This window comes from Osmia lignaria, chromosome 14, assembly GCF_051020975.1.
Source record: "Osmia lignaria lignaria isolate PbOS001 chromosome 14, iyOsmLign1, whole genome shotgun sequence".
NCBI lineage: Eukaryota > Metazoa > Arthropoda > Insecta > Hymenoptera > Megachilidae > Osmia > Osmia lignaria.
In genome coordinates this window covers 2,053,976-2,068,289 of record NC_135045.1, presented here as the reverse complement: position 1 = coordinate 2,068,289, position 14,314 = coordinate 2,053,976, and the positions used below count along the sequence as shown (strand labels likewise).

The 14,314-nt window shown below is 30.3% G+C and overlaps 1 protein-coding gene across 1 annotated transcript in view; it reads right to left on the bottom strand.

Annotated features, from left to right (window-relative positions):
- Positions 1-80: 80 nt before the first annotated feature.
- The window catches only part of dsb (scavenger receptor class B member debris buster), a 30,670-nt gene continuing 16,436 nt past the window's right edge, over positions 81-14,314 (bottom strand). Inside the window, exons 3-10 of the mRNA XM_034330495.2 lie at positions 5,473-5,564; positions 4,087-4,247; positions 3,796-3,934; positions 3,469-3,672; positions 2,862-3,006; positions 2,537-2,791; positions 2,275-2,393; positions 81-1,775 (exon numbers count right to left, since the gene is read on the bottom strand). Of these exons, the coding sequence (XP_034186386.1) occupies positions 1,344-1,775; positions 2,275-2,393; positions 2,537-2,791; positions 2,862-3,006; positions 3,469-3,672; positions 3,796-3,934; positions 4,087-4,247; positions 5,473-5,564 (1,547 nt within the window). The 3' untranslated portion in view covers positions 81-1,343. The remainder of the gene's footprint in view (positions 1,776-2,274; positions 2,394-2,536; positions 2,792-2,861; positions 3,007-3,468; positions 3,673-3,795; positions 3,935-4,086; positions 4,248-5,472; positions 5,565-14,314) is intronic.

Genomic DNA, 14,314 nt, shown 5'->3' with positions numbered 1-14,314 from the left:
ACATTTATTTTGAAACTGACGGCGTAAAGTTTATTTAATAAAAATAAAAATTTTTTTTATTCGAAATAAAAAATAATTTAAGAAGCTTCAAGGGATGTTTATTTTTCAGGTCGTATAAGATTAAAATAAAGATCATATTCAATAAGGATTTTTATTGCATTGTAATCTTTGTTTTAATTTTTGTTGTTACCTTTTTAACAACAATTTTTTTCGTGCAGGATAGAAGGTTCCTGTAATTATAATAATAAATTTTATTGTCAATAATAGTAAAATTACGTTTACATGATAAATGAATGACTTAAGATATGTTGAAGATGTTATACACTTTGATCGCCATTTAAAGCTTTTTTTAACCATTGTATTATGATAAAATTGTTACAAGGCGATTTATAAACAAATTAAATAGCATACAAATTTGATAATTTCTAGAAAATTTCGTTAATTATTATTTGAATACGAAAACTATATTTAAATTTAACACATATTTTTCAATTTTCAAAATTTGAAATTTGGATATGTTCCATTCATATTTAATCATTATGGAGATTCGATCATAGGCAGTTTAAGGTTCGTAGTTCTTTTTTTATCGAAGGTCCAGAAACGAGAACAAATTGTAAATAAACTTTGTATTCTATCTAAAGTACCGACTATTTAATATTTTGCTTGGCAATCATTTACATAAAAACCTAACACACGCTACGTGAATGCCTGGTTGCCTACAGAAGGGGTAAATCGTTTATACCGGTTTGTTTTCCTACAATCCTTTGTTTCCGTTTGTTCAGGCACGATCTGTTTCATATTATAAACATCTTAATATAAACAGACAAAATCACAGACACAGAAACGATTAAGTAACCGTGAATATTCTTACAAATGTTTGCCAAGCAAGTTTTATTGCGATTCATATGCATCAACGTCCTCTTTATATAATTGGAAAGAAAACTTTGGTGTACACTGATCAAACGATTACACGCTTTGCGAGGCGATTTTTAATCGCCTAAATAACTATGCGGTTTGTTTCAAAAGTAATGAGATTGGTTGCTATGGAACTTAAAATGGGTTACTATTATCTATAAACTTTATTAATGTATTATGCAGTATTTCTTAACGAATTTTTAGGTGCAAAGAAAATTATAGTAGCACCACAGCCTCCTATTTTGAAAATAAGAATATTAGCACTTGCGGTAGTACCAGGATGCGCACGCACCTTTCAGGGTGCGCGCGCATCTTACTCTTTGTAAGCGCGAAATCGGCTCTCAACAACTTCAGTAGCTCATTACCTTTGGAACTGACCGGGTGTGTATACAAACTTAAACGCGTATCGGGCACGAAATTCTTACTAACTAAACCTCTATCCTGTTCGGTTTTTCCATATTATCACTATTAAGCAAAACGTACGATTCTCGTGTCATTAACAGTTTGTGTTGTCCATTCACTAATAACGTGGAACTTCTTCTGATAGTCCGTTTACCTAACTCGATTGCTTCATGTGTGAATACCGCGTTGTTATAAGCCTTCAAGAAAACGGTAGTTATGATTATCATACCGACTAGAATTAAGCCATACGAGGTACAAGGCACAGCAACGTCGCTGAACGTGGTTGCTAAATAAACCCATCTGCGGATTGAAGGTGTTAATTCTTCGATACCTTCTTCGATCCACATGATGGGGAACACGATGTCAGGAAAATTTGATACGACACCGATATGCGGCTGATGTTCAACCTTTAAGTTCAATTGTACACGGACCTTCCCTTCTAGTGGTACTCCTAGTTTCTGTAAACCAAACAAATCACTCTGAAAAAGGTATCGTTACTATTTTTTTTATTTATTCTCTCTTTGGTTAAAATGAGTGCTGTTCAAACTAAAGCAGTGTTCATTTCTACATTACTTTTATTGAATTGGTAGATTGATCTGTGCAGAGGTTATGTTACAGACAATTCGTATTACATGTAAAAATTAATTCGGTGTCTATTCTCCTTTTAACTGAAGATTTATTTCTTAAAAAGTCATAGCAACGCTAATTGTTGAAGCAATCGTTGTCGTTACACTCTGGCGCCATTTTCTAACTCGATGGACACGCGGGAAAATATTCAAATTTAAAATAGTATTAAAAAGGCCTAATGCTAAAAGCACCGAATTAATTTATACAATTGTGTATCAGTATTAGTATTCATTTATTATTTATTAGTGTTTATTTATAATATTATTAATATTTTATTAATTTTAATATTATCACTGGTTCATCAATACTTATTTATAAAAGAACACTTACCGGTTGTATTTTAAAATATGTCCCATGTGTATCATGATCTGGTTTTAATCCGTGAACTGCATCTAATAATTTAGGGTCCGCTTTATAGAAATGAGGGAAAGAAAGATAGACTGGTGCGCCTAAAATTTAAAAAATGCAACAATTATAAAAAATATAAATTTATAACAGAATTAACATAAATATTAAAATTTAGTAATTCTGCAGTTAGCAAATTATTATTTTTCTTTTATAAAAATAATACAATTTATTAATCAGTACTTACTGTACTGGCAAGGACTAATATTTTGTAGCCCATTCGAAGGGCAAGTGGACATATCGTCCGAACAAAAACATTCATTTTCGGGGGTAGTTTCGTTCGGACGTCCGAACACAACATCTGATGGTGTATACAAATCGGCCTTAATTCCCGATTTCTCAGTTGGACCTCGATATTTTAGAGGTAGCGTGCGGCAAATATCTTTGTCCCATATATGAACGACATCAGCACCAGTCTTTTCACGGGGTGGAAAAAATGATCCTATAATTCACAGAATATAACAAGAAATAAATAAGGAGATTTCGTTTTCAAAGTAATTAGTAATAATCACCTTCAGAAGCTCGAATAGAATTACATGGCGCATTTGGCCAATATGGCAAATGATCTAATCCATTTAAACGATTAATTAATCCAAATTCCTTCATGTCAGTATGTCCAGTATAAATAGTTGACACTTCATTTAGTGTACCATTCCTCTGTAAATGAAAAAGTTAGCTTCATATCAAAAGTAAAAAGTTAGCAATAATTGTTTTTAATTATCAATTATGAAATTATTTTTTCATAATTTGGCTATTTTTTTAATTTGGTGGCACAAGGAGGTGTAACATTTCAAAATAATTAAAAATTTGAAAGTCGACATTCTTTTGTACGAGGTTTTATTTTTGAATAAACTGAAGTTGAAAATTTATCAAAATTTCTATATTTCAAAAATCCAAGTGATGCCATCTATTATCTGGTACTAAAAACGAGCTTTTTGATTCCACCGATAGAGAGCGCAAAAGTTTCATCGTTTTAAGTTCTCACCATTAACACTAGAGGGTACAGGATGTTCCATCGCGCTCTTTTAGAAAGACCCGCCAAATACGCTATAGCGGTGGTTTTAAAATATAGAACTGTGCCTTCAAATTTAAAAATAATTCATATAAATTATTACCTACCCCGAGAAGTAGCCCCATCCGACTCATAGGACGTCTTGTTTTCGGGAAAAATCGGTGAGCAATGCTAACTAGCGGATCATCGTATCCGAAAACAAGTTCTTGAGCAGTTACAGGAACAAACGATTTCATATGCAATCCGCTCAAAAACACGGATAATCCTACAGTTAAAAATCGAGGTAGACTTTTACTTTGCGTTGACAAAGTCTGAAAAATACAAGAACCATTTTATTTTTAGCAATAATGTAAGCAATTAAAAAATACAATCATGTTACAAATTACAATATTATTTGAAGTTATTATTTGTAAATTATGAAATAATGTACTCACTAGTAATGGAATGTTTGGTACTATTACTTTAAGGTTTTCGTCTTTAGACATCTCCGGCACAAAATTTAATATTTTCTTGTGTTGATAACTTACGGTACCATTGTTATGGAAAACGATATTTACTTTCTCCATATCTTCCCTGTAAAATAAAAGATTCAGCTTTTATTTCATCAGTGAGTAATATTTCTTTCTTTTTTTGCTTAATTAAAAGTATGCCTTTGGTAGGTAATGTAGGTCACTGATGATCCATGTGGCACTCAATGTCTTAATTTATTTTTACTCGATGCTTACCTATAAATGAAAGGACCGACCTCTTGCAATTTTGGTTTCTCGTTATATTGCAAGAAGTTTTCCGGATTAGTTACGTTGAATATGTACACTTTGGTCAGTCGAACAACACCAGGCTTTTGCCAGTATTGAAAAGAAAGGGAACCGTTCCATAATCGCAGTTGCTGAAAATAAATAATAAAAAATGACACAATTATTAATTATAGTTATAAATGATAACGAAAGCAATTCATTTAATTTCCTTTTTTTTTATTTGTTGGTTGGTTGGTTACTTTGAAAATTACTTATTGTTTTCTATACTTCTATGTTTCTACACTTCTATATTCCTATATTTCTTTATATAAATATTATATCCAATAATTTACTATACTCAAGTATTCAACGCATCACTACATGGGTCTGAGTGACCCTGCCACCGCTATTCTAGAGTTAATTATATGTACATTGCTATAACGTGATGTATAGTATTATATCATTATGTGCAAAAATAAATCGAGAAAACAGCTTCCGGTTTTTCCTAATTACTAGTACCTAACTTATGACGCTAATTTTCACTGTACAGTTGGAAACAGGTTTAAAGAAACATGTCAATTACCTATGAAAGTAATTAAACTTTATTGTTTAATATCAGTTTTAACGACATTTTAAGGAAAAAATAGAAGTGAGATTGAGCGTTGAAAAATTGCTATATACGTACTTTCACGTTTAAAGGAAATTGCGAATAATAAATTGTTTTTTTAAGTAAATGGTATGCTTTAGTTAAGGAACTTTAGAAAGTGATATTCTGTGATTAATAAAAAAGAATGAAAATTTGTATAACAATATATTATTTTATTTAAAGTATGTACTACATATTATTGACATTATCATTTTGATATAGATTAATTTTTTCAGATTAAAAATATTAATTTATTATTGAAAATATACAGCAAAAAATAGTAATCACGAATTATAACACAATTTACAATAAATAATAATAGTAATAAAACGATTCATATTATTTTTATTTCCACTAGTTTGATATGTTATAATTCCATAAACATTCGCAATCTCCTAATAATATAAATATGTATATAGGAAAAAAAATTAGATGGAAGAATGTCTCAATAAACAGGATGTAATTCGTTGTCCACTTTAAATAAAGAGAATGTAGGAGGTTACAAGTGAAAGATTTTGACAAGGAAAACAAGCCACATTCTGAAAAATCCAGAAGGACTTTTATAATTCTGTTGATTGATATTTTCAATTAATTTAAATTTGAATGCGGAACTGATGATATCTGCATATCAATTACATTGATATATGACATAACTGGTCATAGACGTAACCATGAAATTTTTATTTATATATTCTGCATTTAGCTTATACAAGAAAAATGATTCTACTTACCTTTAAAATAACGTAGTCAACCCAAGGTATACTGCTTAAAATAATGCCGATCACGAGGGTTAGGATTCCTATAAATATTGCTGATAGTCTACCTGTAAAATATTTAAAAAAAAATTGCATATTTATATATGAGAATACGAACGTCATAAAATTGAAAAAAGATTATAATTTTGGTTGAAACGTTGCAAAGGAAAGAATAGGACTATTTTTTTTAATTTGTTATACAAATATCAAGATATTATAATTTTTATAACATTAATCTTTTTTAATTACCCCTTGAAAAAAAGAACGTTCTGGGTTAAGATCATTTTTAACTATAATTGGAAATTGTATTCAAGGATTAATATTCAAAGATAAAGAATGGATTCATTAAAAAGCGAATGATAAGAATTAAGATATTTTCAATTTGTATAAAAACTGAAGATTACCGACAAGGATGTATCTACATTATTTGTAATATTAGGAAAAGTCGATGCAAATCGTTAGGAAAGTAGGATAGTATAATGAAAGTATACCATTAGTCTTGATCAATGTGATTTCATTGACCTGCTGTGCTCGTTTATAGTAATATGTTGTTTTTAATATCATATATCACCTATCATTTGATAAATGTACTATATTTGCTGCTGCTAATTATAAATGATTGTTAGTCCTATTACCATTACTGATTAATAAGAGGAAAGTTCGGGAGTGTACATAATTTAAATTTCAAAAAATCACAAAATTATTAATTCAAATATAAGGTACTTGTTGTCAGTGAAAAAACGTTTCCTTAGAAACATTTTGATTTCTGAAATTTTGAAACTGTAGAATTTTTAACATCTGAAATTTGGAATTATGAAACTTTTGATTTCTGGAATTTGAAAATTTTTAAATTTAAGAATGGTGAGGGAGCCAATAAGTTTACATTTTCGGAGTGACCAAACTCACCCCGATCCCTACCTAATTACGCCATTCCTCAGAATTTATGCTATAAACAATAAAATATAATAAAAATAGTGTCATTAACATCGATAAAAGATTATCAGCATGTCTATATCATAAAATTGTGAAAGGTCAACTTTTTCATATGAATCACTGTTTTTGTTGTCGAACATCTTGTTATTAGAGTATTCATAAGAGACATCGAAATATTTAAATATTGCATATTTTATTATGTCTTATTCATACTTTTGCAGATATTTTTTAAGTATCTTAACATATGAGAACATAAACGTTTATGTAACTTTCACAATACTTTGTTCCACTGCACTCAGAAAATTGATAGTCAACTAAAACTTCCAGATCATTAATCATTTATTAAAATCCTCCAGTAGAACACTACTTGAATTATAAAAGTATTATTCTTTTCAATTTCCTTGTTAATTTTTTTTATCAAAATTCATCATCCATATTATTCATTCAATTATCTAATTAAAGATATTAAACTTTAAATAACGAAATACTGTAAAGATGATCCATAGAAATTTTGAAAAATAAAAAATGCTATCTAATGAAATTCCAGTGTGACAGTCACCGTGTTAAATATAGAATGTAAAAGAGATGCTTCTGCAGTTACACAATATTGGTTTTAGATTTTATAACTTGTAACCTCGGCGTTCAATTAGTCCCGGGAGAATTTCACTCTTACTTCAGGGTCAACCGACAAAATTTAAAAGAAATACGTTCTGATCGGAGATTCATGATACATTTTTTGCGTTCCATTCGACACAGGTGTTTAATCACCTTGAGTTTCTTAGTATTCGGTTAGGAACATAGCGATCAGGACTCTGAAATAAAGTAATAGATTATATCAAGGATGCGGTGTAAGTTGTATCAAGGATTTTTATACCTGGAACACCCAAAAAAGATTAACAGAGATTTTAATTTTATGCAAGGAATTCCGGTGTTAAACTTTTCCTAAAATGTCTTTCAGAACTACAGCTGTGCTCAGTTATATGAAACACTTAGTACACCTATCCTTTTCTCAGTTAAAGGGTTAAAAGGCGTACGTGACAATTCCAATACTTTAAATTATTTTCTATTACGAGATTGATGACGTAAAGTTTCGTTAGAGATTCATAGAACAAGGGTGGGTCATCTAGGGAACAACATATTAATCATTAGTTTCAATGCCAGGCAAGAAAGTCAACATAAACATTTTACGGTCTAGGAATTCCCAACAACTTTACTTCATAATTAGAATTTCAAGAATGTGAGGTAAATTTGTTCACTGAGTCATTGTGTATCGTTATCTGTGTAACGATACAAAAGATCGATTTGACGTATTGACGATTTGACGATAATTTCTTGTATTTAATCATTAATGTAACATACACAATATAGAGGCATCGACAGAGTACACTCGCAGTCAGATCACGCTTTCTTAGGAAAAATTACAATATAGAAGAAGCAGAAACTGTAAAAATCTTTATTTTGACGACATTACTATCAACAGTAATTTAGAAACAAAATAATATAATTTTTAATCATTAAATATTATAAAATTTAGTATATAAATGAATAATAAATAAATTTCAATTTTTGCCCGCGTAAATGTTTACACACAAGTGGTGGAAGATTCATGTGACCTTTTCCCCTGCATTGTCATTCTCCCCATGGATGCCCATGGGGAAAGACAGAAACCCTAGAGATGACCACATTTCCTGTGGAAGCCTGATTGTGTACCTATAGAGTTAGAGTTAGAGTCAGAGGAATGCAAAGGAAGGTGGTGGTCGAAAATGTGTGGGGCATGGTGTTCGTTAACCATGAGCGGTATAAATTACCAAATCCATTACATAATTTTACGATCTCTCTTTTCTCGAACGTGGGTAATGACCACCATCGTTAAAGTCCACTTTCTTCGTGCGTCCTCGAAAAAGACGAGAACTTGGAGATGAACATTTGTCGGTCAATTGTAATATACACCTTCTGTTTATTATTCATAACTTCAAGTATTTAATGCGAGTATTTCTAATTAAATAAATGAACGAATTCCTATCTACTACTTTCACGGTATTTAATTATCATAATATCCATAATTTCAAGTATTTAATGGGAATATTTCTAATTAGGAATATCACAGAATTTTTAAGCACCTTTGTTCCAAATATAAACTATTTCTTTGTGAAATTTAAAAAAAAATTGATTGCAAGATAAAAATAGCATAATATTACTCAGCTTTTAGCACCTTCAGGTATTTCGATACAAGAGATCTGATTATGTATGGTAAGGTAATTTGTATTTCTCAATCATTTCGCATTGAATCAACTTTCATTACCGTCGCGCTGCAACGACATAAAAAAATCAAGTGATTATCGACAATTACCGTATACACAACATAGGTGCAAGAAAAAGAAAAAAATAGCACTATTTATTTATTAAAAATGCGCATAAGAAATTACGTGTTTACGTTATCGAACAAATTATTCCATTGGCATTGCTATTTCTGTAAAAATCTTCCATCTTTAAGATGATATGATTCTATAAAAAAGACTCGGTTTTGCTTTCTTTTTTAATCTGCCATTCATTTTTTAATGTTATAAATTTAAATACATATTATTGTAGACATATAATAAAATTAGGCATCATCGGAATAAAACCAAATTGTTCAATAATGGGTAACTTTTTTACATCATTGAAATTAATTATTTATATTAATTGATTCAAAATCAACATGTGAGAGATTTAAATACTACTTTGCATTGTAAAATTATTATATTGAATAGTGCTAAAATGATCTATGGTTGAAAACCAGTTGCTATAGAATTGAGAGATGATTGAGAGAGATGATTGAGAGATGAGTAAAGAAATAAAGATCCGAGTATACTCGATCATTTTACTTTCTCTCCCGCTAATAATTTCATTAGTAATTCAACGTTATGATGTTAGATACTATAAATAATTTAATAGATAAAGCAGTCATTCTTTTATTAGATTCGGGTAAAAAGACATCTATCATATAAAAGATGTGTCGTATGTCTTGCTACTAATTTTAATATACTATTATTTTAGTCGAATTTTAGTTAATTCGGTTTTTTATTTCTGGTTTGATTATAAACAATAAGAAAGGCAGTAAAGGTTGTCGCACGTTGTGGAATTTGAAGATGACGGTTAAATTGAATATAGTCTTGACAGTGTACAAAAATTGCTTACTCGTCAAGGATCGTTGAGCGGAAGTTACGTTGCAACCATTTCTTGCACGTACTAAGGGCAATGATCTTCCAAGAATGAAATTTACAGTTTGGCCACATTTTTATCATATCTTTTTCTTGATTCGATCAAAATGGGTATATTTGCTTTCATTTAACTGTTCTACTAGGTTTATAAAAATTGATACAGCAATTATAATTTGTATCCTTCTGAAAAAACTGATAACAATCTTTTTATACACTCAGAGAATGATGCAATTGACATTTTTTGCCCCTTTTTTGAACACGTTTAAAAATACTAAACTTCCCAAAACACTAAAACTCCCAAATTTCAAATTTCTAACATTCTAAGATCTAAACTTCCAAAATGCCAAAACTTCAAAATTCTAGAATATTAAGATTACAAAATCCTAAAATTTTAAAACTCCAAAATTTCTAAGCCCAACCTCCAAAAGATTCTAGTTACAATATTCAATATTAGAAAAATGTCAAATGCGTCCTTCTGGTTTTAACTGCCTCGATTGACGTCAAAAGGTGTAAGATCAAATGACTAATGATTAATTCATAGATTTATAACAATTATCTCAGGTAAATACAGTACACATAATAAAGTATGCTTTGTAATCAAGTATTGCAATAATTTGCCTTTCACTAATTATTAATACAGCAAAACAAATGTATAAATAGCTCATAATGAGATGTGATTAGCACTTTGAAATAGATTTTCCTCGTTGCTCAATAACAGAGGAAAAAAGGAAATATGTTTTAATGATTCTGAAGAATGGAAAATTTACTAAATAACTCAATTATTACTCAATTAATTATTTTATTAAAATTTATTCATTTCCTTTTATTTTAGCTTGAAATTTTTATTCTAATCTGATTATTATTTTAAATAACTGTTATCGTCATCCTATTATCAAATCTACGAAAGGGCTAGGAAAGTTTCCAAGTTTAGAAATAGTCGCGTTAAAGGCCCTGAATTAATTTCGTTAACAACGCGTTTCGCTCTTAGCCAATATGCTTGATTTCTGGTATTTCCATCCGGTGGAACTAGAACTACATTTCTAAGTTTCCCAAGGTTTCGAAATAAATAAAAAAAAAGTATAACCGTCATAAATACGTGGGATCGTAAACGCACGATCATGCAAAGAGGAAGGTCTTGGGTCTGTTTTACGTTGAGTGTTGGACAATTAGTTTGCAGGCCGTTATTAGGAAAATATGTGAAAGGAATAACCTACTAATATGCGACACAATTAATTCCCAAGATAAATCTACATTATCAGGACTTATGGTTCGTCTCACAGATAGTAATGTTTCACAAAACATGCTAAAAATCAATTTTGTAGTTGCACTACAAACGCAAGTAAAGAGAGAATAATTGGATAGTTAGCTCGAAAGTAAATGTTGCGTGATTTTTTTTTATTTACGGTCTGAAAATCATCATTTCTGTAATCTTTATTGTGAAATGTTTGGTAAAAGCTTCCCCTGTTTTTTCTTTTTTATCATGATCCACTTTCAATGTTACGAAAAATGTGATTAAAAAATTGAAATTTATTCTAAATAAAACTAAATAACATTTAATCGTAAAGAAAAAAGGCAACAGGGAGTAAAAGTTTTGTTCAATATATGTTGGCACAGTAAATGAATGGCTTATAACAGGGTCCTCCAGCAAAAAGGGGCCCAGAGCTCTAGCCCCCCTTAAACCTCCCTTTAATCTGGAACTACTATTGATAGTAATTATTAGTTAATTAAAAATGACTCTCAGCACACTTCACTTGCAAGAAATACTAGCCATAATTTCTCGCTCGAATTTTACTATCAAGCAAACATCTACCCTTATGGTACGTGTCCATTTGAGAGTAAAACTATCACGAGCTGCCCTTGAGAGTGAAAATTTTATTTTCTCCACAAAAAATTCGCAAATGTCTAAAACTAATTGCAAGATATGTGAAATTTGCAATTAATTTGATTCAGATATTTATTATTACTAAATTCTACATAGAGGAATATGTCTCTTCTGGGTATATAGTTGCCTTGAGAGTAGAAACCTGGAAGCTCTTTTCTTAGTGATTAAAATTTTTCAAAGATCGATATCGATTCGTTGTTATTCTCAAGAACACCCTTTTTTTAACGGCGAGAATTGCATACATTTTTGAACGAAGAAGGTTATCCGGTCTATGGTTGAAGGACGGACCTCTCTTAAGCTGGCAGGACCAAACCAGCGGAATCATATCGGACTTCGTGGAATATTTAATACTTATTTTGTACTAATTTGTACCACAAACAGTAATTTTGTATCTCCTGCCATTTTCAAAAAAATCGTGGCGCTGTTAGCTTAATATTAAGCTCAATATTCCCACTTAATAAGTATTAAATATTCCACTAACGATAAGTCCGATTTGATTCTGCTGGTTTGGTCCCGCCAGCTTAAGAAAGGTGAAGGACGGTCGTCTACATGGTTAACGAATTTTAATTTTGTATATTTTGCCGGACAAGGAAGAGAACTTGTTTATAAGAAATCAGCTCGATAAATATTATTTCGCAAACTGGAATTATCTATGAATTTATGGAACGTATTTCATTCAAATGTATTCAAAAAGGAAGATAACGTCGTACAACTTATACTCGAAATAATCTCGATAGAAAATAAAATTGATTAAATAAAAAGAATACAGTTATATAATTTTTTGTTGTTTGTAGGATTCCTATATTAAGCTATTTTTCACTCGTATAGTTACTTAAATATTATATTTTACTATTAACACTTCATTGGCAGATAATTAATTTGTACACCTAATACTTTGTTGTATCTAACAGATGTTTAGTATACTTTTGACGTATACCTCCACATGTGACAATGAATTTGAAAGTTGACAATTCAATTTGAAAATAAAATTATATTTTTCGTTACCGTTTAGAGATTTTGCAATGGTGTACTGTTCCAATTTTACGAAACAGGAAATGTAAAACGATTCATTGTGGATGGTGTGGGTATGTAACAAATGAAATACGAGCGATTTATCGTATACAAGAATTCCTTGAATACATTGCCCCTTATTCCTGTCGAAAACTTCCACACTTTCTACGGTTGCTGGTTTCTCAATGTTTTGCGGTAAATTGCTTATGTTTAAAAGAGAATCGCTAAAATAACTGTATATGTTATAGGATATTTATCGTTTGAACTCAGTCATTGCTTACGGATTTATTAAATTTCTCTTTCCAGTTCAATGGAAAATCAAGAATTTCAAACCCTTTTAATTTATCCGATCAAAATTAATGTTATGTCAAATAAAAAAATTAAGAAATTTCAATTTTTCTTCTTCCTGTACTTTAAAACTATACAATAATTGGTACTTCAAATTAAAATTCTATTCGAAAGGGTCAGATGCATTTAGCAACTTTGTTTCTTCTTGACTTAATGAACAAATTTTCTTAACGAAACAACGCGTTAGTATTGCGAAGTATAAAGCCAGGTTAAATGAAAAGGTGGATGTTGCACGTTACGGTTATCTCATCAGTACGGTTACTTAATGGCCATTGAAATACGTAATATCGAAGACGTGACATAGCCAGTGAACCGGTCCAAAAATGTCCGCCAGGTTATAATGGACCGTGCTTCTTCGAGAGTTTCTCTGAACGGCCCGAGAGTGAAAGTGATCTCAAAATTGTTTGAGTGCGCGTATATACATGTCCTGTATATCTGGTTGGTTTCGTTGTACGAAACGTCGGTTATATACATCATAAATAGCAACCACTATGTTTTGCAACTTGCCGGGGGAAAAAAAATTGTTTGAACAGGTGCGGTTTTGTAACCCTGACTGCATTCCAACCGAAGGGTTCGTCATTAATCGGGCCTGAGAGGAACTTTGAAGCGTCTGGGTCGATCAGATTCAGTTTTTCTTGGGTGTTAAACGTTGTATTATCGAGATTTAGGTCAGAAATTCAATGCATCATTCAGTTTTTTCTACCTCTTCGTTATTAAATAAGGGTAGGCATCTTTTTGTTAGATTTCTTCTTTTTTTAAATAATGTTAAGGATTCGTGAAATTAAAAGCAAATTAAAATAAATAGAAATTTTAGAGAAATTAAGTTATTAAAATTTTAGATCCTTAAAATCTATTCGGAGCCATAGATTCTTAGAATTTTAGAATTTTGGAATTTTAAAATTATGAGGGGATCAGTCCACATTTTTGGGATGTCAAACCCACCCTGGTTCCCAAAGGTATTATAGTAATATTGAAGAATTATGAAATAATACAAATCTCCAACTTTTTTTTTTTTTAAATTTGAATAAAAAACGATATTACAAAATTAGCTCGTTAAACTGTGATTTCATCATTCAGCATGTAAGATCGTTATGTTATAAAAACGAGCATTCTACTGTCAATAAATGCAAAGGTAGAAATCACATTCTTGTAAGTCTTGTAATTAGCAATTAACTTTATTCGTGGCTATCGGAAATTTAACTCGTAATAAAATACTTATCTTTTTGTTAATGAAAAACTTAGACTATTTTAACTAGATTTTGAGATAAAAAAATTCGAATTCTCGTCCAGAAAGTTGCAAAATTCATTTTGAAAGAAAGAATTCAAAGAATTTTCAAGATGATATAAGAATAGGAAAAATTTGCATTATAGACCTATTATAATTTTGCAATTTGTAATTAATGTATATTAATAATAAAAATTGTAATTTGGAATCCAGAAAATA